Here is a 22,244-nt window from a genome sequence, read left to right as displayed (position 1 = left end):
TTTTTTTTTTTTTTTTTTTTTTTTTGTCTGGCATATGTGAGGAATTTCAACCAGGAATGATGAAGAGAAAATTGGGTGGTTATGACTAATTGAGAATAACACAGAGTAATGGGCCCTCATCTTGTGTGCCATTTTCTGGAAGAAAGGCACATTTTTGTGTCGTGACGGAGCGTTTTCTGTCAATTACACCTAATCTGTGCCCACAAAAACCTTTGTCTTATTACATGTGTAATAACACAAAATCAATAATGTGTGCCATGTCATGAATAACTTTAAACAGATTCACTGTTTGACTTTTTTTCCCCTAAATTTGCAAAATGAAATAATTTACAAAGGTCCTGCTGCAGCAGGTGTCCCTTTAAAATGAGTGTGTTCTTCTGAGCCTGACTTCCAGTGACTTTACTCTTTAATAAGAGATTTACATGGGGGAAAAAAGAAAGAAAAAATACTCTGACACATTTAATCCACTTATATGGAAAGAAAATGAAAAATGACATTAAGTTTTAGTTCTAATTGAAATGTTTTAACCAAACTTTTGGGGTTTTTATCAGCCTTTGAAAGCATTAAGAAATAATCCTGTTGTTCAGGATATTAAACAATGGTGGAGAAAAATATTATGGTAATATTAAAGATATAAAGAAAAGCTTTTTAATTGAGCTCCATAAGAGAGAAATGTGCTTTTGAACTACAAGAAAAGTGAAATGAAAAACTAGATCTCTAAGTCCATTTAAGTTTTTCTGCACCATAAAACACCTTAAGACAAACAGAAAAAATAAGTATGACTCCTGCTGTTTTGGTTAGATGTTTTTTCTTCCTCAGATGCCTCGGATGAGGCTGATTTAGTGGTTTGCACTCAGTTTGAGATAAATTGAGAATAAATAAATCACAAATTTAGATAATTTATATGCATTTTCCTCATATAAAATAGACTCAACAAACCCAAACATGCGATAAGAAACTATAATAAAAATTGTCAGTGTTGTTTGTCAAATATATTCCAAAAACACATGATACACATTTATTTTCCTTCAAAATATATATAAAAATATCAAAACAGCGTCTTCCCCCTGACATGTCTTGCACTGCTGGGTGAGAATGCATTCAATAAAATCTCTTCTCTGATTATGTGGCAAGGGAGGGAGGCGGCCCAGTCAACAGTGGCTCAATCAAAACCCAATCAGATCCCTCGGTATCAACCCTTCCATGTCATCACCTCCCACCTCAGCATTCAGCCCAATCGCTCCAGCCACCTCTGAGCTTTAAAGTCCCGGCACGACATCAGCCATTTTAATGAGGCATTTTAAAGAGCACATATAAGTGTAACAATGCTATAGCAGGTAAAATCAAGTGGAAATTAGGAAGGATGGATAGGCAAGCAGGTTGAGTTATGAAAGGTTTAAAACTGCATATTCAAAGAAGATTAGTTTAATTTTGCTTCCAAAAAGAAATGTTTGTATTTTTCTGTTGAATAAATGCTTAGTTTTTCTCATCAACACTAATAATGCTGTTTTGCTTCATTTCTTAGAGAGTAATTATTATTTTTAATGTGAATATTCTGGATAAAGGCTCTGATGATAACTTGTTTTTTTTAGATTCTAATATGACATGTTTGGCATATTGTGTTTCTCTGTTTATAATTTACATACAATCGTGGGTTTTTCCCCCTTTAGTCTGATCAGACTCATAAAGTTCCTCATTCTCAGTAGCGCAGGCTTCAGCGGAGGAACAAGAAAGAAGAAAATAGAAGTGTTTTCTTCAATAGATCAGATGGAGCCTTTGATGCAGCTAGGCAATGTGTTTTCATCGCAGTCTCCCCACCCAAACATTGTGTCACACTCTTACTTCCCCTCTCCCAGATGGACCACGACCCTCGCAACCCAACTTACATCGCCTCTCAGGGCCCACTTGCTTCCACTGTGGCAGACTTCTGGCAGGTAAAACTCTCCAGCCTTTCATCTTCCAACGTTTCGTGTCTGCAGCAATGAGAGCTTTGAAGAAACACAACAGAGCTGCAGTATGTTTGCCCCAGTGGTGTGTGTGTATTTGGATTCTGAACACTACAAAGAAGTGTCCAGATAAAAGAGGATCAATGACATAATGCAGCAGAAGTAATGGATGCCTGAGCTTACAAACTTTTTTGCATGTGGCATAACTTGTGCTTTACTAAGGAAGTCATTATCTCAGCTGGTTGCACAACTTTCCTCAGTCATGCAGTTTTTCCTCCGAATCAAAGCAATCCATAGATGGTTAAAGAAACATGGCAAACAGAGAATGTTAAAGCCTAACCTGACATGATTTTAATGGTGCAAATTTGCCAAACTGCTACATTTGTTTTACATCATTTGAAAAATGATGTGTGCTTTGGTGTCAGAACAGCACAACTATCCCTGAAACTGGAGTAAGATGAAGTATAACTGTATATTTTTAGTAGTTTTCAGCAACTAGTTATCAAATAAAATGCTTTCTTACATGCAAAGTAGTCTGCAAATTGGTAACGTTGCTTCACAATGAACCTCTGGCTTTTTGCTTAATTTAAAAGCTAGTTTTACACAGGCTCAGAAAGTCTGAAGTTATTTATATTAATGCTGATATTTGCTCATGTTTGCATCCATTCTCATAGCTATTTGCATTCCTTTCCCTGCCCATAAATTTCAAAGCAACCTCCCATCAATTACAGCATACAGGCCATTGTTAAACATGTCAGCTAGAGCGTAAGTGTGCCTTAAATGATGCATGGTCGCCAAATGACATTCTTCTGTTTTAATAGGACAGCACTGTAGTAATTAGCAGGCCCATCACCTCCATATGGTGAAGTAACTCTGGTTAGCCACGACCATGGCTTAGAGGAGTGATAAATCCTGAAGGACCAGCTGGCCCTGCACTCTGCACTCTACATCATGTACTGAACACATACTCATTTTGAGTCATAAATGCTGACTTTGTGTTTGCAAACTGTCTCCTTGTAACTTATGGAGGACACTTTAGAGTTTTCTAATTCAGTGCACGAGGAAATTCAGATTGTTGTAAAATGTTATGCTCCCAAAAACACAAATCTGCAATCAAGGTTTTTTCCTCATACGGTGTTCAAATGAATAAAATTAGTGACCATCATTTAGATGTTGTTTTTGTTTGTGTCTTCATCTTTTTCTATGCCAGGTAAATAAATACATTTAAATTGTTTTAAAGAAATATGTACTAACCTTTAACTTCACTCTGAATCTCACCCAATTAAGTCTTTATAATTGAGCATTAGATCCAGTTTGAGTGACAGTCTGAAGCTCAGTTTTGTAGGATATGAGTAGCAGTCATTCATTATTCAGTGTGGTCAGCTTTGGATTGTGACAGGAGAAAAAAAAAAAACAACAATCTTTACCACATTATAGGTAAACAATCGGGAAACACAGGCAGTGTCATGCAAATGGATCGTGCAGGAGGCAAATCTTTTTGCTTTCTCCTATCTAATCCACACCGGCCCCAGGCACTGCTCTGAAAGGCAGCTTGGCTCTAATCCTCTACTTCTCATTCCTCCATCCCATCATCCTTTACTCCCCCATCCATCTCCCCTCTATTACCTTAGCTCTGCTGGGCCTTCAAGCTTACCTCTTCCCCTCTAATTCAGCCAATCTGCTGGAGTTCACAGAGCATAACTTGGGTCCTTCTCAGGCTTTTTCACTTTTTTCCTCATAAGACGATATATCGTCTTTTGAGTCTGGAAACTGTTAATCATATTTTAAGAAAAAGGAAAAAGATGGTGGGATTTTTTGGAGCGGTTTTGTAGGTGAAGATGATGATATGAGAATCCATTTTACCTAGCTACCTGCAAATATGTGCTAAATTGTACAAGGCTAAATAGATCATATTCCCCCACATTATCACCTACCCTAATCTCATCATATCCTGGCACAGTTGGCACAGTTGGTGTGTAATGTGTCCACTGGGCTGGATCGCAGAAGCTTGTGATTAGTGTATAGTCAAAGCCATTGTGTTTTTATAGCAATCATAAAACCCGCGTTTCCTCTCATTTTCCTAATGGCTGCCGTGGGCCTGTATTTCTTCCCAAGGACACATTAGATTGTGATAAGATGAAATCGAGCAGCAGTGCAGTAGATGTTGTGATCTCGCTCCGGCGACTGAGGGAAGGCGACACAAGAGGCGCCCTCCTGCTGCTCCACCCAACATTTATCATTTGTCACACAGAGAGAGGTGACATTTATTCATACTTCCTGCACAAAGATCAAGAAATCAATTTTGCTCTAATACAAGGTTTCAGTGTAATATGCTGCTTATAGTGGCTCAGTTCAGCTACATATTTGGACTATTTGAATGTCACACAGTGAATATGAGGATGTTTGTTGTCGCGTTTGACGAATATTGGTTTCTGGTGTGTAGATGGTGTGGGAGAGCGGCTGTGTTGTCATCGTCATGCTGACCCCACTGTCTGAAAACGGAGTGAAGCAGTCTCACCACTACTGGCCCGATGAGGGATCGGATGTCTATCACATATATGAGGTAAAAAAAAATAAAAAAAAAACTATGAGGAACAGGATCACCTGGATTTGAGTCTTTTAATTTTTGTCTTTTTTTTTTTTTAAACCTTGTATTTTATGATGTTTTGATTGAATTACATTAAATCAAATCACAATATTGTGTCTATCACTGACACAATATTTAACGTGCAATCACCATTATTATCCATACATAGATATTGCCACATCCTTAATTTATTAGGCGTGTAGTTTTCTGGGTTTTAAATTGGTTTGGCTATTGTCAGAACTTTTTTTTAGCAAACCAACCCACATCTTTAACAGTTTTGAGCAAAGTGATATTAATCAGTATGTTATGAACAGAAGGTAAAAAAAAAATGGCACAAAACAAGCTGTTCTTGGCTTAACAGTTGGGTTACTGACTGTTCATTGTTTTATTTGTGGTAAAATGATGTATGTGGAACATGAGCAACTGAACTTTTGGGTTTAGTGTAAAATAATGAAATTGGTGAGTAATAAAGACTGTTAGATATGCATCTGTTGAGTTTTTCATCAGTAATGATTAAAAGGTTTGTTCCTATAAACCATTTTTATTGGGAAAAAATCGCTCTAAAAGGCATGGAAAAATCATAACACAGACTAAAGGTTAAAAATATTGATTTCTAATCTACAAAACACACACAAATAAACAGGAATAGATTATTAAATTAAGCTAACTGTTTAAATTTGAAAAAAAAAAAAAATGTTGTCATCCAAGAAACAATTTAGCACTGACTTGGTTGTCTACTTTGACCTAAAATCAAGTAGAAATCAATACTCCTAGAATTTATTCATCTTCATGGTTTGGTCATGAAGCAAAGAAATATCTAAAGTGAATATCTCTGTATCTAAATTAATTATGTTTCATTTAATCATAAATTGACTAATTTGTTACAGAGATGGACACAAACCTCAGGAAGTCGCTCATCAGTGCGTCATTTCTTCAAAACTTACTTACAAATAAATAGAATTTCCTGAAACTGTGATTCTTAATTCATCATAACTTAAAGCCCCCAAATAGAGATTAAGAAACTATTTTAGGGGAGTTTAAGTGAGCCAGTCTTTCAATGAATATGATGTTTTAACCAAGGCTTTGATCTGTTTCCCATATGCAGTTATGATGTGTCATCTTATGCTTACTTTGTCTGTGTTTAGGTCAACTTGGTGTCTGAGCACATCTGGTGTGAGGACTTCCTGGTGCGGAGTTTCTACCTGAAAAACCTGCAGACCAATGAGACGCGCACCGTCACTCAGTTCCACTTCCTGTCCTGGATGGACCGAGGGATTCCCAACTCAGCCAGGATCCTGTTAGACTTCCGCAGGTAGAGAAGAGTTCCTGTTGACTTGCCTCAGACTCTGCCGTTCAGCAGACTTCAGACAGATTTCCATCTTTACAATCAGCCTTTTTTTTTGTCCTCCCCCTCCCCTTTGCTTGTTCTTAATCACCTGCTCTTATATTCTGCATTCTGTCAGTGCCTCTCTGGTCCTTCTCCTTCTTGCCCCTTTGCTTTTTGCTGTCCTAAAGAGTGGTTGTTCTAAAAAGGACTGCATTTCTGTACCATCCCTTTCATCCTGGGCCGATCTCCCTTACCTCCCTCCAGCACATGTGATGCAGCAAATTAACAGCCCCGCACTGCCTGGCTTGGCTTGGGAAAAAAGAAAGAAAAGAAAAAAAGAATAAGGAAAAAAAAAAAAAAAAAAGCACCCAATTCAAACATCCAATTAAATGAGAGCTGTCTCACTAAAAACACGGGAGCGGGGGGAAAGCTTGTGACTGAATAACCTCACTCTGTTCTCCATATAATGTGTTCTGGCAGAGGAGCAGCAGCGGCTCCTCTGGGAAAACCCAGGAGGGATAGGAAAAGCCCTTCAAATGAGAATAGGTGCATCTGATTTGTGGATGGAAGTCTGTCCCTCTGGTTTGTAATGTAGATGAGAGATTGTGTAGTTTTATCATGTCATGTCTTTCTGACGGAGGTGGTCTCATTCTGCCAAATTAAACTGGGTGTACTTTGCAATCAGGTATTTACTGGTTTGACTTGTGTTTCAATTACAGACATATTGTTTGCCCTGCTGTTGAGATCTCTTTAACAATTAGCTCACCTTTATTTAGCCCCATGAATGTTGTTGTAGGTTATTGGGCATCTAAAGCTCTCCAGTAAAGTGATTCACAAGCCACCATACATTGTGCTCTAACACTCACAGTTTCATGGTTTCGTGGTTTCGGCCAAGTCGGTATTTTGCGGTTGCCAGTGTCATTTTTGTGATGTTGCAGCTAGTAATATGAGCCCAGTTGCATAGTCACAAAAGTGATCATTGGAAACTGTGTCTCCTCAGCCAGGCCTGTGCACACACTGTCTTTCTCTCACTCCTTTCTCTCTGTCTCCCTCCTCCTCCTCTTCCTCCTCACTGATCCTTCCTCTGGCTTGCATGGGAACTCCAACCATCTTTGTACAATGTCTCACTACGGTCATGCTCTGACTTTACAGATATTTTCTGGGGCGGTATAAATAATCTTAAAATGTTGAAAATGGCAATTTAATGGAACAACATCAAAGTGATTAAAATTTGTTGCTCTTAATGTCAAACAGAGAGAAAAGCATGAATGGACCACTGACAACAAGGCTATTAGTAGTTACTATAAAATATTGCTCCAAGTATGGAGGATGGACACATTATTTCACATTCTTCAAAACCACTATTATTTCAAGCAGAAAAGCAACAAATATGTTGAGATTTTTCAGTGTCATTTCTGTTACTGAAGAGTAAAAACGAATAGAGATGGAAAGGCACAAAAGGAAGCTCTCAGTGTAGTCAGTTCCCATGGCAACGGTAGGGTGTGAAAAGGCTTGTTGGCCTTCACCGTGCTTGTGATGTAAAACATTAATAATTGGCCGAGGTTAATGCGTCGGTGGTCGACAATCACAACATCGCACCACCACGTCAGTCACCCACACGTCACTGATTTACTGTTACCGAAATTATGCTTAATTTATTTACAGATTTCCGTCTCCATGCTCCATTTTAAATAACTGACTGACAGGAGGACGAATCTTTTAGATTTGTGTTTGTTCTTTTAATTATCTCTGTTAATATTATCCAGACCTTCGCTTAGAAGTTCCTCATGATTCACGTTTGTTAGTCGCAAAGAATTTGATCCTGTGTCCTGAATTTGACTTTGCAGCCTGTCCACTGAAACAACCTGCTGCCAAGCTTGCAGTAACATCAAGTTTCCTCTTTTGTTTTATTTCAGAAAGGTTAACAAGTGCTACCGGGGTCGATCTTGCCCGATAATTGTTCACTGCAGGCAAGTATAACTGTTTGAACCTTGTGGCTGACCCTGCTGAATTGGGACAGAGTGTTTGTCATGGCCTGTGTGTTGAAGGGGAGAGGCTGTTTATTTAAACCCGCTCAGTCCATTTACTCTATCTGGGTCCACTGGAGCTGCTGTTTATTTCACTGACTGTTTCTTATGTAAATAACATGGCACAAACCTACTCACCCAAGCACCCTTCTATTTCCCATTTGGTTGGGTTAGTTAACTGGCCTTGATTGGTTCGAATTAAACACCAGGTATCTGTCTGAACACTTTTAATAGTCACATCCTGTTAAATCATGCATGGGGCCAGTAAGCCCGCTCTCCCCTCTGAGGGACTGAGTGTCTAGCAGTGGATTAATGAAGCTGTGGTGTTCAGGCAGCTCTCCTGTTTTATTGGCCTTGCCTTTATTAGAGAGATGTCCACGCCTTGTTTGCAATTAACATGCAGAGCTGTTGAATGGCTGGCGGGCACAAAGGGAGGCTTTTCATGGGGCTATCTCTGGAGTAATGGAAAAGCAAGGCTCTCCAAAAGCTGTTCTCAAACCGCCTCTGGCCTCTCAACTTCTCCTCTGCTCCTGAGGTGCATGCATTTAAAAGCTTTTGTCCCCAGTGTGCCTTAGAAACCATTCCCGTCTCTCCAATAGCCAAGCAATTCTCCAGACCACACATGCACTCATGTACAAGGGTTTAACATCCTTGCATCTATTGGAAATTTTCTTATCTAATCAGTTATTACATTAAAATTTAGGGATTAATCCTGATATTTGCTTTGTAGGTATTGTAATTGATCAGTGATGTGTTTTGTGTAAATAGAAAGCTGTATATCTGTATGCAGAGACTAAGTTTAGCTTAAATAAACTTGACAGTCTCATTGCAGCTGCAAATGTAAATGAGCAATTTGTTTTCTCATAAGAACAAACACTGAGATTAAAGCATTGCATGCTGCCACCTTAATGATCTCTGCCTCACTGTTTCTTACTTTCTGCAGTGACGGATCTGGCAGGAGTGGGACTTACATTCTGATTGACATGGTCCTCAATAGGATGGCTAAAGGTAACGATCAATGGCTTCCCTTTCACTCTTTCTGCTTGAAGTGTTGCCCCAGCAACGCGAAAGCCTCTCATTTTCCACAGAGGATCTCAGGGATGCATTAAAGGGTGACTTCTTCGAGGCCTGGAGAGGCAGCGAAGACAGAGGCAGAAGTGGAGGGAGTTGCTAAGAGCGGGGAGAGCAGAACAAAGAGGAAACACAGGGAAGGGAAAGAAAAAAAGAAACCTCTACCCACATTAATAATTATCTATTTAAGCAACCTTCACACTGTATTGACCTGCACCTGGAGCTGCTGCATGAATTTAGATAGCACATGCATGGAAATGAAATGTTTAAAGGGAAAATACATAAAAAATTTGCCATTTGCCTCAGTGATTTAAATCAATATTTATTATTTAATGTGAACACAGTACTTATTAGATTTGATTATTGATTTTTTTTTTAACAGAATGGTGTTGGCTTTTTTTTTTCCTTTTAAACACAATTATAGTCTAAACTGAACACTGTCAGCAGGTTAGAACTCTTCAAGGTGCAATTATATTTTATTTCCTGCAGTTCTGAGTCAGACCAGCCCCTGCAGTATGCTAATGGCATTATTACACCACAAGTGTCATATGTACAGTATTTTGTTTATTTAAGTAAATAAGCTGGCTAATTTTTTCCTATTGTCAGTGGTTGCCTGTTTGTTGTCAGTGTTGTGCAGGCAGCATTGTATTTAGAACAAGTCCTGTATACCAATGTACCAGAAGATACGCCTGTAAGCTGACCCACCATGATGAGATTAGATTAAACTATATCCTGCAGGCTGAGTATGATAACAGTTTCTGATAACATTGTCAGCAGGGCAAAGACTTAACTAACACAAAAGGAAAGGCCAAATTAATGAGCATCTTTTTGTCCAAAAGCTGATATTTGGTTCATTCACATCAGAATAGTTCGCTAGACTCTGTCAAAAAGGGGATTTGGCTCAGTTTTAGGGGGGTGTATCCATGCGGACCAAGATCGCGTTCATGCTGCACTTTTGTCAAAGGAAGCCAAACCATTAGAATAATATTTCCTCATTCTCACCAAAGGTGGCGCTGCAATAGTATTTAGCAAAAGAGAGACCAAGAACCACATGAGGAAGAAAACGCGTTCAGAATCTCCATTTCGTTCACTTGCAAGCTTACGATGGACAAAACTATCACTGTTTTGGGGGGTGTTTTGACCTATTTAACTATACTACATAAATACACTGCAGCAATGGGTGCAGTATGAACCACAGACGAGGCAGAGAACCCTCAATGCGATCGCTACCCACAATGCAATACTACACCAAATGTAGGAAGTGACGTTTTTGTGACTTTGTAGTCCGCTTCCTTTATGTGGTCCTCTTGAAATGGACTGAGACCTGCATTTGTAGGCAGAATGAGTCCGCTTCTTTGATCTAAATCAGAATTCATTTGTCGCATTCACATTTCACCAAACAAGGCGGACTTTTAGATCAAACAGGCTAGGATTCGAATGGAAAAGGCTGATGTGAATGTGTCCCTTGTCCGTTTTAGAGCCTCCGTGGAAGATCTCTAAAGTACTCATGAATAGCAATTGTTTGACATAGGACTGACTGCCAATTCTGTATTTTCACAAGCCAGATATCAGGCGGCACTGGCAATGTTTTCTGATCAGTATAAAAAGAGTTGTGGTGACAACTCACAGTAACTTGACACCATTATGTAATGCACAAATATGAATGGAAGTGTGAGCAAATGGATAAAACAAGCCTAAAGCAAAAGATAAGTGGCCTGAGTGTCGTTATATGTTAGAAGGAATAATTTGATGATTTTGTGAAATATTTTACTTGCATGTGAAAGAAAAGCTGAATTTCTACTCAAACTGAGCAGGAGTTATAGCTTTAGAATATTACTGCTGGTTTCTTTAAGATATCCAGGTTGTAAACATCTCTTGTTCTCCTGGGGTTGTGTTCTTTCACGGCTTAACCTGCTCTTTGCCCTTTGACCTTTTCCTTCCCTCCTCCGGCGATCTGGCCCCGGCAGAGCAGGTTTAAGAGAACGGCCAACTTTGTGGCAGACCTTCCCTGCACTGTCTGTAAAACAGTAATAAGACTGACCCATCCTGATGGAGTTCAAGCAGTTTGTGACAAATGCGCTGTTGTCCGTGGTGATGAAAGCCGCCACTCGGTCTCTTTTTAACCTTTTGTTTTCTGCAGCTCAAACCAACTGCCTGAAATGTACATAAGCTCGCTCTCCTCCGCCTTTTCTGTGATCAGAGAGCCTCTCCTCAGCTTAACTTTGGACTTCAGCCGATCTAAGACATGAAAGTCTTGTTGTAGCGCTGAGTACCTTTGAGTGCTAAGTCCAGCTGCATTAAATCCTACTTTTTCCATCTCTCACCCACACATATCCATGCAGTTGCACTCTTGCTCTATTGGCTCTGCTTCCACTCTCTCTCTCACTTTCAAAAACACCTCAAGGGTTCAGGGGCTCCGTCTGAATCTTTGTCATTTTCACAAATAAGCACGAGGCGGCAATCCCTAAATCTGAAAGCAAAGTAAGATTTTTCAGATTACAATCATAGACTGAAAGGCAGCTCATCACCACCGAAGCAACTGTTGCGCAGGTTAATCATCAGAATGACTGGTGCAGAGCTGCTGCAAATCATTTTAATTGTTGATTCTCAGAGTCATGCTTGCATGCTCTCTCTCTCGCTCTCTCTCTCTCTCTCTCTCACACACACTCTTTCGCTCTGTAAGAGCAAGGCGTAGTACTTTTGAATGCATTATTGCACTTTTCCCAGACCCCCAAAAAACATCCTTTTGCATATTTTATCAAGAAACAGTCCATGGCTGCGATCCAAGTCTTTCGAGGGATGAATGTAATAATTTTCAATCGGTGTGCTGTTCCAAAGGGAGCCCAGAATAAAGAGAGATTGACAGATGTGAGCTGGATTACTCCGCTGCTTTGAACTCAGTCCAATTTTCTGTCTGTTGCAGGTGCTAAAGAGATTGATATTGCCGCTACCCTGGAGCACTTGAGAGACCAGAGAGCTGGCATGGTCCAGACAAAGGTAAGGTCCCCAGCTTTGAGGAGGTGGGGGAGGAGGAATATGGGGGGAGGGTTGCAGTCATTTAGAGAGACGATTGTCTACTTCATGCACAGAGGATCATAGGTAATGATGGTGTAATTGATAACTGTTTCAGGATTAGAGAAACATTGTCTTGGAAAACAATAATTCACCATTCATCTCAAGGATCAGAGAAATGTCAGATTTTTTTTTTTTTAAACGTCATCATTAAAGGATTTTCTATAAATGTTAAGCTTTAAGAGTTTTTTTAAGAGTGTTGCTATTTTCTGAAAAACCAGATTAATTGTTCTGTGTATGACATTCTGAGCCCAAAGGGATGTGTTCAAGTCTGAATCTGTCAGTCTGATTGTACACCTACTTTCTGTAGTCTTAAAACTTCATGTCACAGCAGGGCCTGCACAGCAGTGTAATTCTGGGAGTACTGTAAAAGCATTTGCCCTCATCCATCCCGTTTGTTTCTCTTGCAGGCAGCGACAGTAGCTATAACAGTAATGATGAAGGCAAATCTCACGCAGCAGTGGGTGATAATATTTATGGGAACTACTTGCTAACAGACTCCAGAGTTCCTCGATGGTTCATTAATGCTGCTTTCACAGCTGCGCTCTGTTCAATGGAGAAAAGCTTTTCAAGCACTCCCTTTCTCTTATCTGACGTGTCTAAGTGAAATTATTTGAATTGGAATATTGTTGATTCCACTTTGCAGTTTCATGCTGGCTTGGCACAGAAATTAGATTGCAATGAGGTATGAAATTTAGAGTTAAGTTTCAAGAATTGGATTAGCAGATATCTTTTTCCCCCTTTATGATGGTTCCACTTTATTTTTTAAAAAGACATTTAATCCCTTCATGTGGTTTTTTTTTTCTTTTAGTTATTTCTTTTAGACAGACATGAACGTACAATAATAACTGCACATATGACCGTTTTTGCCCTCACTGACATCCTGTTGAGCAGAGATTGATCTCCCCCCTGTGGTTTAAATGTGAAACGCTAAGCCTGAACAAAGCTTCATTTTAAAAGTATTCCAAAACTTTCAAGCCTACCTGGGAATAGATTATCACCTAGAACTGTGGTGGAGATACAGAGGGATTTACTTACACTTCTTCTGGCCTCATCGTAGGTTCAGAAGACACATAAAAATAGAAGCTCCACATAATCTCCACTGCAAAGCAAAAGCCACGGCCATTAGTGACTCCTCTGTATTGATTTAGCCTATCCTCAGGCCAGACTATGGCAGGCTGTGTGTTGACACATCTGAAGACCGTTCCCTCCAAACTCCCACATACCCGCTCTTTGTGAGAGGACCCTGTGGCCTGCAGCCTGGGGAGAGGAGAAGAATATAAAAACACCAGGTCCGGGGGGCAAACATCAATCAGCTCCTCGGGGAAAACCATGAGTCAGTTGCACAATCAAACACACGCACCCTAAAAAAACTGAGACAGTTTGACTCAAAGCTCCATTTTAAGACACACCTGGCTGGATCGATGTCGGTGCCAGCTGTGCGTGCACTCCAGGTTGAAAGCTCAGAGAGCATTTCAGCTCAGCTCTGTGGCCGGGGCCCGGGCAGGGTCAGGAGATATGGAGGAAGAGAAGGCGGTGGGAGTCATCAGTCATTTTGAAATGGCACTTCAGAATTGTCACAAGCAAGTACTGTAACCTTCCTTCCCTTCCTTGTCTTCCCCTGCATCCTCTCCTTCCCCACCTCCTCCTCCTCTTTCTCCTCCTCAGGAGCAGTTTGAATTTGCACTGACAGCCGTGGCAGAGGAGGTGAACGCTATTCTAAAAGCACTTCCTCAGTGAAGTCATCACACCTCACCTACTTCTGCTCGCTCTCTAAGCACCAGTTTCCCCTGCCCACTCAAGACTGACATCTCTCTGTGCCCTTTCCTCTCCTCTTCTATCTCAGCCTCCTCTTCACCTAGATATAATACTGAATACTGAACGTCGTGTCAGGTATATCACCTGGATCCATATTCTATCATTTCAGAGGGTGACTGTTGATCTGTGGTCGTTTTAGCAATACAGGATAAGGGGAGCAGATATTAGATATTAGAGAAATGGGAACACAGATTAACATTCTCCTTGTGAATTTAATGAGTATGAACCCACGGTCTTCTATAACTGTGATGTTGTTCCTGAACATACTGTTGCAGTGCCACTGATGAGATGTTTGTGATGTCAAGTGAAGATTTTTGTTCCAACAATGAACAACCTGCTGTTAAAACTAAGAAAACAAACTACAGCCAGGCTGCAAGGATCCGTTTTGTGTGGAATCGTAAAACATTTTCTCAGAGGCTGTTATTCTGCTTATTTTGTAACTAACAGTCTAAATCTTAAAATAATCCAATTTTTTTCCATGTATGACAAAGAGAAACTGCGTATTATCATCTGAAAACTATAATTGGAGAATATCTGGCATTATTGTATTAAAATTAACAAAACATATGACCCAAATTTACTTTTGCATCTAATAAAACAGTCAAACTTTTGCAGCTCTGAACAGTAATCCTCTCAAACTAACATGTATATAAGGTTCCTGTCTGTTCAATAAAAAAAGAAAAAAAAAATTGTACAGATTCTATCCTCTCAAATGGTGTGCTGGATCCACGTAGCGTTTTGGAGGTCAACTCGTCATATTCTCTTCCTCTGTGATGTGAAGTAGCTACTAAGTACTCAGCATCACATGTACAGATGTTTAATCGTGTGTTATTGTAATATGAATCTCAGTGTTAAACCACAGATTCCACAACTCTGAAAAAGCCTCACAAAACAATGATTAACTAAGCATATCAGCTGTTATATCTTCCTCAATCGACCAATTTAACATCTTTTGTTTAGTACATGAACATCTTTGTTATTCTTACATGTGAAATATACCAACTGAGTAAGTTGTTGCCTCTATTTAGAAATGCTGCCATCTTATATTAATAGTAACGATATGATCAAGAGTCTATTTGAGAAGACGTATATCGAGATTGTTGCTGAACTAGTTTGTCCATCTATCCCTGGTATATTGTGACATTTTGTGCAACGTGACAGATTATTTGCTCTATGTATAGACAATGAATGACTTTATGAATCCTCCTATAGTGCTATCTGAAATACACACTAAGAGCCTCAGTGAGAACTATATATTTTGTGTGAGAAATTACATTCAGATTGATAATAAATGAAAATGGACTACACCACTCTGCTGTCTGGTGTAATGTTATTTCTGATGCACTCACAAACAGGAGCGAGATCGCCACCCTTCCACTGAAAGGCTTGATTGAATGATAGTCTTAGTAAAGTCACAAAGAAAATGGAGTATAGTGCTCCCCTGAGGGTGTGTGTGGGAAAGATTCCCAGGTTTGAACAGATGAAATGCTTGGTTCAACAGAGAAAGTGCCAGGGATTTGTAATAAAATCAGTTTTTATTTTCCCCTCTGAGGTCGTTTCCTGATATTACAGGGAAAAAGTTCAGTCAGTGTCAAATAAAAGATGTTATTTGTGTAAGACTACAACTGTATATTCTAGTTTTGTTATCTGTATCATTTTGTCTGTTTATATTACTTTAAAAAGTGTTTAAGAATGACTTAGATTGACATAGGTTGTTCCAATGATTAAAGAGGTTTTAAAGATTAATGTACACTCTATAAACACTTAATTATTAGGTAATGGCCCCATTACATGATTCAGACCTACCTCAGCTGCAGATTGAATCAGTACAGTTACAGTTGTGTACAGTTCCACCGTGACAACACCAGGGACCCAAACAGGTGAAATCCAAATGGCAAAAGATGGAAAATATTCAGTGTAATAACAGATGTTCATCACAGGAAGAGAGCAGTTAAGTAATAAACTCAGTGCTAAACAGGTATGAGGCAAACATAGTAAGCAAAACTAGGTGCAATGAACATAATGTGGGAATGTAACACAATGCTTAAAAAGATCAGCAAAAACAGTTTTAGTACAAAGAAATAGAGACCAAAATCCTAAAGCCCTGTCTGAATGAGCTCCTGGATCTGAAAATTCAATGTCACCTTAAAAAGAAAAGGAAATTAACTAAATTATGGCGCTATTTTGAAATCATGTTTAAAATTGCAAAAACTTTATCAAAAACACCAGTAAAGTCTTTTTTTATTTATTCATTTTAGTCAATTAATACCTAAAACTGTCTTTTGTCTTATTTTATCTGTTTATCTTATTTTATCTGTTTATCTGTCTATTCATGGCTTTTTCATTTATAATTTTCATTTATAATATTTATAATATTCTATAAATGATGATGTAAAGAGTAACAATCTTGTTGGAGAGACATAAGTATCAGCTGAATGTTTTTTGGTTTTTTTTTGTTTGTTTGTTTGTTTTTTAGTAATTATATAACTTATTCAAGGCAAGAACACTAAATATTTGTAAATATTTAGTGGATTATTTATCATAGTCTTAATTTGATAATCTCTTACAGTTTATAAACTCTTCACAAAATCTGCTTTATTACAAACATGTTCCAAAGTAAAAAATTTATATTACATTGGAAGCATCCTTGACTCTATTGGCCTAAATGTGGAAATATTTTGTTATCAATAAAAAATGTAAATATGTAGCATTCCTAACAGAGCATGAAAAATAGAAAGATATTTGGTGAAAAGTCCAATAAAGATTTTAGCACAAGCAAAAAAAAAAATGTTGAAAGGCATATATGGAGAATATATAATTTCCAGCCACTCAACAATGTGTGCGTGGGGTTCTTGTGTGAATGCATATTCATTTATGTGTCACTCGTTGACATGTCCCTCCCTCCCTTGACAGTTGTAATAGCTGGGAATGAGGCTTCATGCACTTCCTGAGGCCTCATTTGCATATGATTCACTGATGAGCTGCCACTGCTAACCAGCAACACCAAACCAAGGCCCTATTAAAATTCTCCCGTTCAGGTTGTAAAGCACACAAACCTAATCAGCTTAGAAATTACTGTATGGAAACCATAATTATGCATGTTTAATTGCTTATCATCTGATGGGTACAAGTTTATTAGAAAACGTATTCATGGTAATTGCTTCCTGAGGTATCTTGTGGGCTACAATAGCATGTGATATCCTGTCAGCTTCCATTTGAGAGGATTAATGCATTCTGGAAAAGTCACCAAATTAGAGACTGTGTATTGGTATTTTTGATGCTTGGTTTAACTCAAAGCAATTTTTAATTTAGGGGTTTCTAAATTACTATGTAAGCTCAGACTAGTCTATGGGATGAGATCCGTCAAAATCGGCATATCTCGTTAAGGAGTGCCAGCATATCACATGGCTCCAAATGAATGTAAAGTAGCCAAATGGCTGTGGAATCATGATGCCACCAGAAAAATGTCAACAGCACAAATATGTCTGGCAAGAGAGAAAGTGTCTACCACCACACGGGAAAGCTGTAAGATCATGGGAAATGCAGGAGCAACACAAAAAATGAAGAGTCACAGGCATGAAATGAGGAAACACATCCTGAAAGACTGTTTTAAAGGTAAGCCGATAAATCATTCAGTCCTGAAACAAGCAGATGAAAACACAGTGCAGGTCCCTCGGAGGCTCACTTCACACTGCCAAGAACGTCGTGTGGGCCTCTTCAGCCTTGGGTCTCCGTGAGTCTTACAGTTTTGCCACTCCTTGATGATCTCTCTGTAGGTTTTTTTGTAATCACTGTTATGTCTCAGTCCTTCTGACTCACTTGTATATTCATGAGGTTCTGTGAAGAAATGCAAAACCAGCCAGACGTTTCTCTTTGAATAAGTCTTTTTTTCATGAGATCGATGATTCCCTAGCAGCAGTATGTTTATTTTATATTGGTAGATTCTATGTATAATTAATGCATGTGATTTATAGAGTGCTGAAGGAGAAAATATTGATAGATAGGAAAATACAATGTTGAGGAGGGAGCAACAAGGCCAAGAATGGTTATAAAGAGTTACTATGTGTTTACAGTAAAGGCAGTTTTCCTTCAGATCGGCAGAATTTTGAATGATCAGTTTTGTGTGGCCAACATTTTTCCTGCATCACTCAGCTGTTTACAACAACTTTGCAACTTTCAAATGCTTCTGACCATCACTGATGTGACATTTAGATCTTATGGTCCTTTATGACTTCTCATACCCACCACATGCCAATGCAGGGTTCTGAAATGATCCCCTTTTCAGAAACCTAAGTAGTTTTGTTGCCTAAACCTAACCAGACATGATTCTATTAATTACTGTTATTCAACCAAACATTTCATAACAAATTAACATAAAATGAGTTGAGTGTTGTTTATTGTGTCGTTTGGACTGTGTGCAGACACAAGACTAGAAAACAACACTTTGAGACCATGATGTTGGCATGGGAACCTGCCACAACACCAAAACGCATAAACCGTGCCATTTTAACTAGCCAGGGAGTACAGGGGAGATTGGAAAGGAGGAAGTGAAGCTGTTGGATTTTTGGTCAGGATACAAGTGAAACAGCATTCCTTTTATATTTTTCACTTCGTTTAACCTAGATCAGGGGTGTCCAAAGTCGGTCCTTGAGGGCCACGGTAGGTTTTCAATGTATCCCTGCTTCAACACACCTGGCTTGTGTTACCATAGACCCAACAGCTAATAAAGTTCTGCACAATGACTGATTAATCTGAGTGTTGGAGTAGGGATACATCAAAAACCTGCCAGACTGTGGCCCTCGAGGACGGACTTGGGACACCCCTGATCCAGGTTAAACAAAGTGAAAAATATAAAAGTAATGCTGTTTCACTTGTCTCACAACCAAAAGTCCAACGGTTTTACCCACTCCCTCCTTTCCAACCTCCCCTGTACTCACTTGCTAGTTTAAATGGCATGGTTTTATCTATTTTGGTGTTGTTGCAGGTTCCCCTGCCAACATCAAAATCTCAGTTACTACAACTATACATCAAGGTAAGGAACAAAAACATCATTCAATCTTGAAACCTATAAACTCCTTCAGATTAGTCTGTGGCTGCAGCAGCAACGTTTCTAAAATTTTCTAGATGACGCAGTAAAACCAAAGAACCATTGTTCGACGGTTCCTGCAAAGCATTATGTTCTACTTGTTTTAGCTTTTCTTGCAGATTAACAACCTGCATGTGACCAAACCTGCTCAAATTTGGTTGGTTAGTTTCACTCATTCTACCAATTAGAACACAATTATTCCAAAAATACCATCCCACAGATATTAAATGTTTAATTTCAGATATGCACATATGTGATAAAACTGAGATGCTTTTCATTTTACTAAATGTTGATTTCATTTTATTTCATTTAGGTGTCAAAAACTTGGCATCACACCCTTTAACAGTGTTGCAACTCTTTTTTTTTTATTGTTGGAGAACAGTGGTATTGCATCGATTGTTTGTGCTATAAGGTGCTAAAAGTGCTTATGTAAACATGAAGAAATATCCTGTTATGTGTGCGTATTAAAGCAGCTCAACAAAAGGCTGTTTGGTCCCACAAAGCTGTGGAAGTTCATCAGACAGATTTGGTAAAAACTGACACCCCAGATGATCTGCAGATTTGGCTCTAGCCAAAGTTTGGATGCACTGTTGTAAAATGTTTACATTAGCATTAGCAGCAGGCTCACGGGTGAAAAATTGCCTGAAGATAGTGTTAACAAGTCAATTAAAATGATTATTATGGGTCTTAGAGCATGTCCTATTGAATTATTGAGGGTAATTTGACTGCAGCTTTAATCAGATCTACTCAGTTGCTAAAAAATAACCAGAGTCCATCAGAGAGTAGCATAGCTGCTTGACTTTTCAATCCATGTTCTGCGTTTGGCCCAAAGTCTGAGAGGTGCTTTAGCTTACCAATCTTAAAAAAAAAACACCTGCAGATCATTCAGCTTTTGAATGGCAACAAGCAACATGCTGACAAACATGTCATTTGCCTGTGATGAGGAAAATCTGTTTTGCTTGTTGGGAGGCTTTCCAGGTTTTTTTTTTTTTTCCCAAAAAGAAAAGCCTTGTTTTTCTTTACTGGTGTTGTTGGGAGTAAATGGAGAGCAGATTGCAGTGACTATGCTTCTCATGTCTGTCCAAGGCTTCCATACCTTTGATCTTCTTAAAAAACAAACAAGCTCTTAAACTTGGCACTCCCAGCTAGTGTCTCTCTTCTTCTTCTCTCTCTGTGCAGCCAAACATTTATCCTGAGAAAATTGATCTTGCCTGAATAGTTTCTGGTGCTTCTCACTGACTTTTGGTTAAAAGCGTGGACTCCCACCACGTCGTCACAGAAACTTTACTTGATGCAACTTTTTAAATCTGAATCTTAAATACCAGATAAAATATCATGTTTAGCTGCACTGCAGTAAACACCAACAAGGCATGGCCCAGATTAAAACACATCTTGGCAAATGTCTAGCCTCAAGATACATTTCTTATCTTTAATGTTAAACTCACATTAGTGTGTTTTAAACTGAGTAACAAATAATATTTGTACTATTTTCTTTAAAGGTCAAACAAGAATTTAAAATATACTGTTAACATATTTTAAGTAACAGATGTGACATTTCATTCTTGAATGACTATTTATCTTTAAAAGATGGCACCAAGAATTCATAAATTCAGCCTTGGCCTAATTATTTAACAAGATTTATTCCAAAAATAGGCATCATGGCAAAAAAAAAACAGTCCTTACTTTAAAAAATGTTAACAATATACCTTAAATTTCCACTTAGTATGTCACTGGCTACGGTTACACAGTGTTTTTTCATTCGGCATTAACAATTTGGAATTAAATTATGTAATAAAGGTAGTCTCTTACAAGTTTACATAAAAATAATAATTCCGAATGAAGGTTTACATGAAACACGTTCTCGCTTAAATCCTCTTCAGAGCGGCAGTTTGCAAAGTGTTCTGATTGGGCAGAAGGTGCACGTGATGTATGACGTATACCGGAAATAAACAAAGTTGACTTCCTGCTTCTTGTCTTTTCAGTTGTAACCTGTAAAAACTACATAATAAGTAGTTTCGCTGCTATTTTTATAATAAATTTGAAGTACCAGCTCAACACGAGCAAACTACCTCACTTTTTGCAGCAACTGAGAAGGAGACGAAAGATACTCCATCAAACATGGGAGGCAAAACAATGCACGCCATCGAGACAGGACAGGGTAAGGAGCATGCGCAGAATGACCGGAATTAACGTTTACACGACAGATTAATTAAATAGTTCAGAATTAAAATGCGAATAAACCAGTCACTTACATCGGAATTAAGTCTAATTCTGAATAGAAATTTACATTAGGAATTAAATGTTTACATGGTCATTTTTCATCAGTTTAAAGCGGAATCAACTTTTATTCGGAATTAAAGAGGAAATAAAACTCCCATGTAGACCATAGACTGTATATAAAAAGATGGACGGCGTCTCCGTGACGTCACCCATAGGTTTCTGAAGAGCTGAATTGAAGCTCGGTAGGCGGTTCCTTCCATCGCCATCTTGGCAGCGTCATGCGCGTCGTCTCGCCCGGAAAATACAAATATGGGCAAAGAGGTGGAGCTGAGAGGGAGGCTGTGAGCGGTATTGTGGATGATTGACATCGAGCGAACTCTGAGCTTTATGTAGCTTAGAGCTAACCAAGCTAACCCTGAGATAACGGGTGCTAACCAGCTAACGGAGGTATGCGGGCTAAAGCTAAGTCACGTTGTTAACCGGCTAAAAACCACGGTTGTTCTACGTTCTTCTGACTTGAAGCGGGAGATTGGTACCTGTCAATCAAAAGTACACCCCCTAAATTTGCCAAACTTCGAGATTGAATTACTTTTAAACGGGCGAATTAGAAACAAATTCACTCCCCCCACAGTTGTCATGATGGTAAACTTGACCTGTAAACCGAAAATGGATTTTTGAACCAGGCTGTAAACATGTTTATTTCTGCAGTGAAGTTGGCCTTTTTAACTTGGGAGTCTATGGGGATTTGCTCTGCTTTGGAGCCAGACCCTAGTGGATGAAGGGGGAACTGCAGTTTTATGCATAGGCTTCACTTTTAACCGCCGGAGGTTGCCGCTTGATGTAGACACATGGACTGTTAGAACAGTTGACATTACTCTAATTACTCTACTAAATAACAATCAACAATGAACGGACACTTCAAAAGCATCAACCTCTGACCACAAAACTGAACAGAAGAATAAACAATATGTTTGAATAAAAAATTAGGAAGCCCAAGAGTATAATATATATTTTTAAAAGGAGCCATAAAACCCCATATGAGACATAGATGATGATGTCAAAGGAAGATAAATTGACCAATTGCTGACAA

At 38.9% G+C, this 22,244-nt stretch overlaps 1 protein-coding gene across 1 annotated transcript in view; it reads left to right on the top strand.

The window, feature by feature from the left end:
- ptprn2 (protein tyrosine phosphatase receptor type N2) overlaps positions 1 to 13,770 on the top strand; it is a gene marked incomplete at its 3' end in the record, with an annotated part of 135,722 nt that extends 121,952 nt beyond the window's left edge. The window contains exons 16-22 of the mRNA XM_079259492.1: positions 1,857 to 1,934; positions 4,390 to 4,509; positions 5,679 to 5,845; positions 7,777 to 7,830; positions 8,831 to 8,895; positions 11,882 to 11,955; positions 13,699 to 13,770. Of these exons, the coding sequence (XP_079115618.1) occupies positions 1,857 to 1,934; positions 4,390 to 4,509; positions 5,679 to 5,845; positions 7,777 to 7,830; positions 8,831 to 8,895; positions 11,882 to 11,955; positions 13,699 to 13,770 (630 nt within the window). The remainder of the gene's footprint in view (positions 1 to 1,856; positions 1,935 to 4,389; positions 4,510 to 5,678; positions 5,846 to 7,776; positions 7,831 to 8,830; positions 8,896 to 11,881; positions 11,956 to 13,698) is intronic.
- Positions 13,771 to 22,244: the final 8,474 nt, after the last annotated feature.

Source organism: Telmatherina bonti (genome assembly GCF_933228915.1).
Source record: "Telmatherina bonti genome assembly, chromosome: 20".
NCBI lineage: Eukaryota > Metazoa > Chordata > Actinopteri > Atheriniformes > Telmatherinidae > Telmatherina > Telmatherina bonti.
Note: the sequence above shows the minus strand (reverse complement) of the source record. Positions and strands in the feature narration are given on the sequence as shown.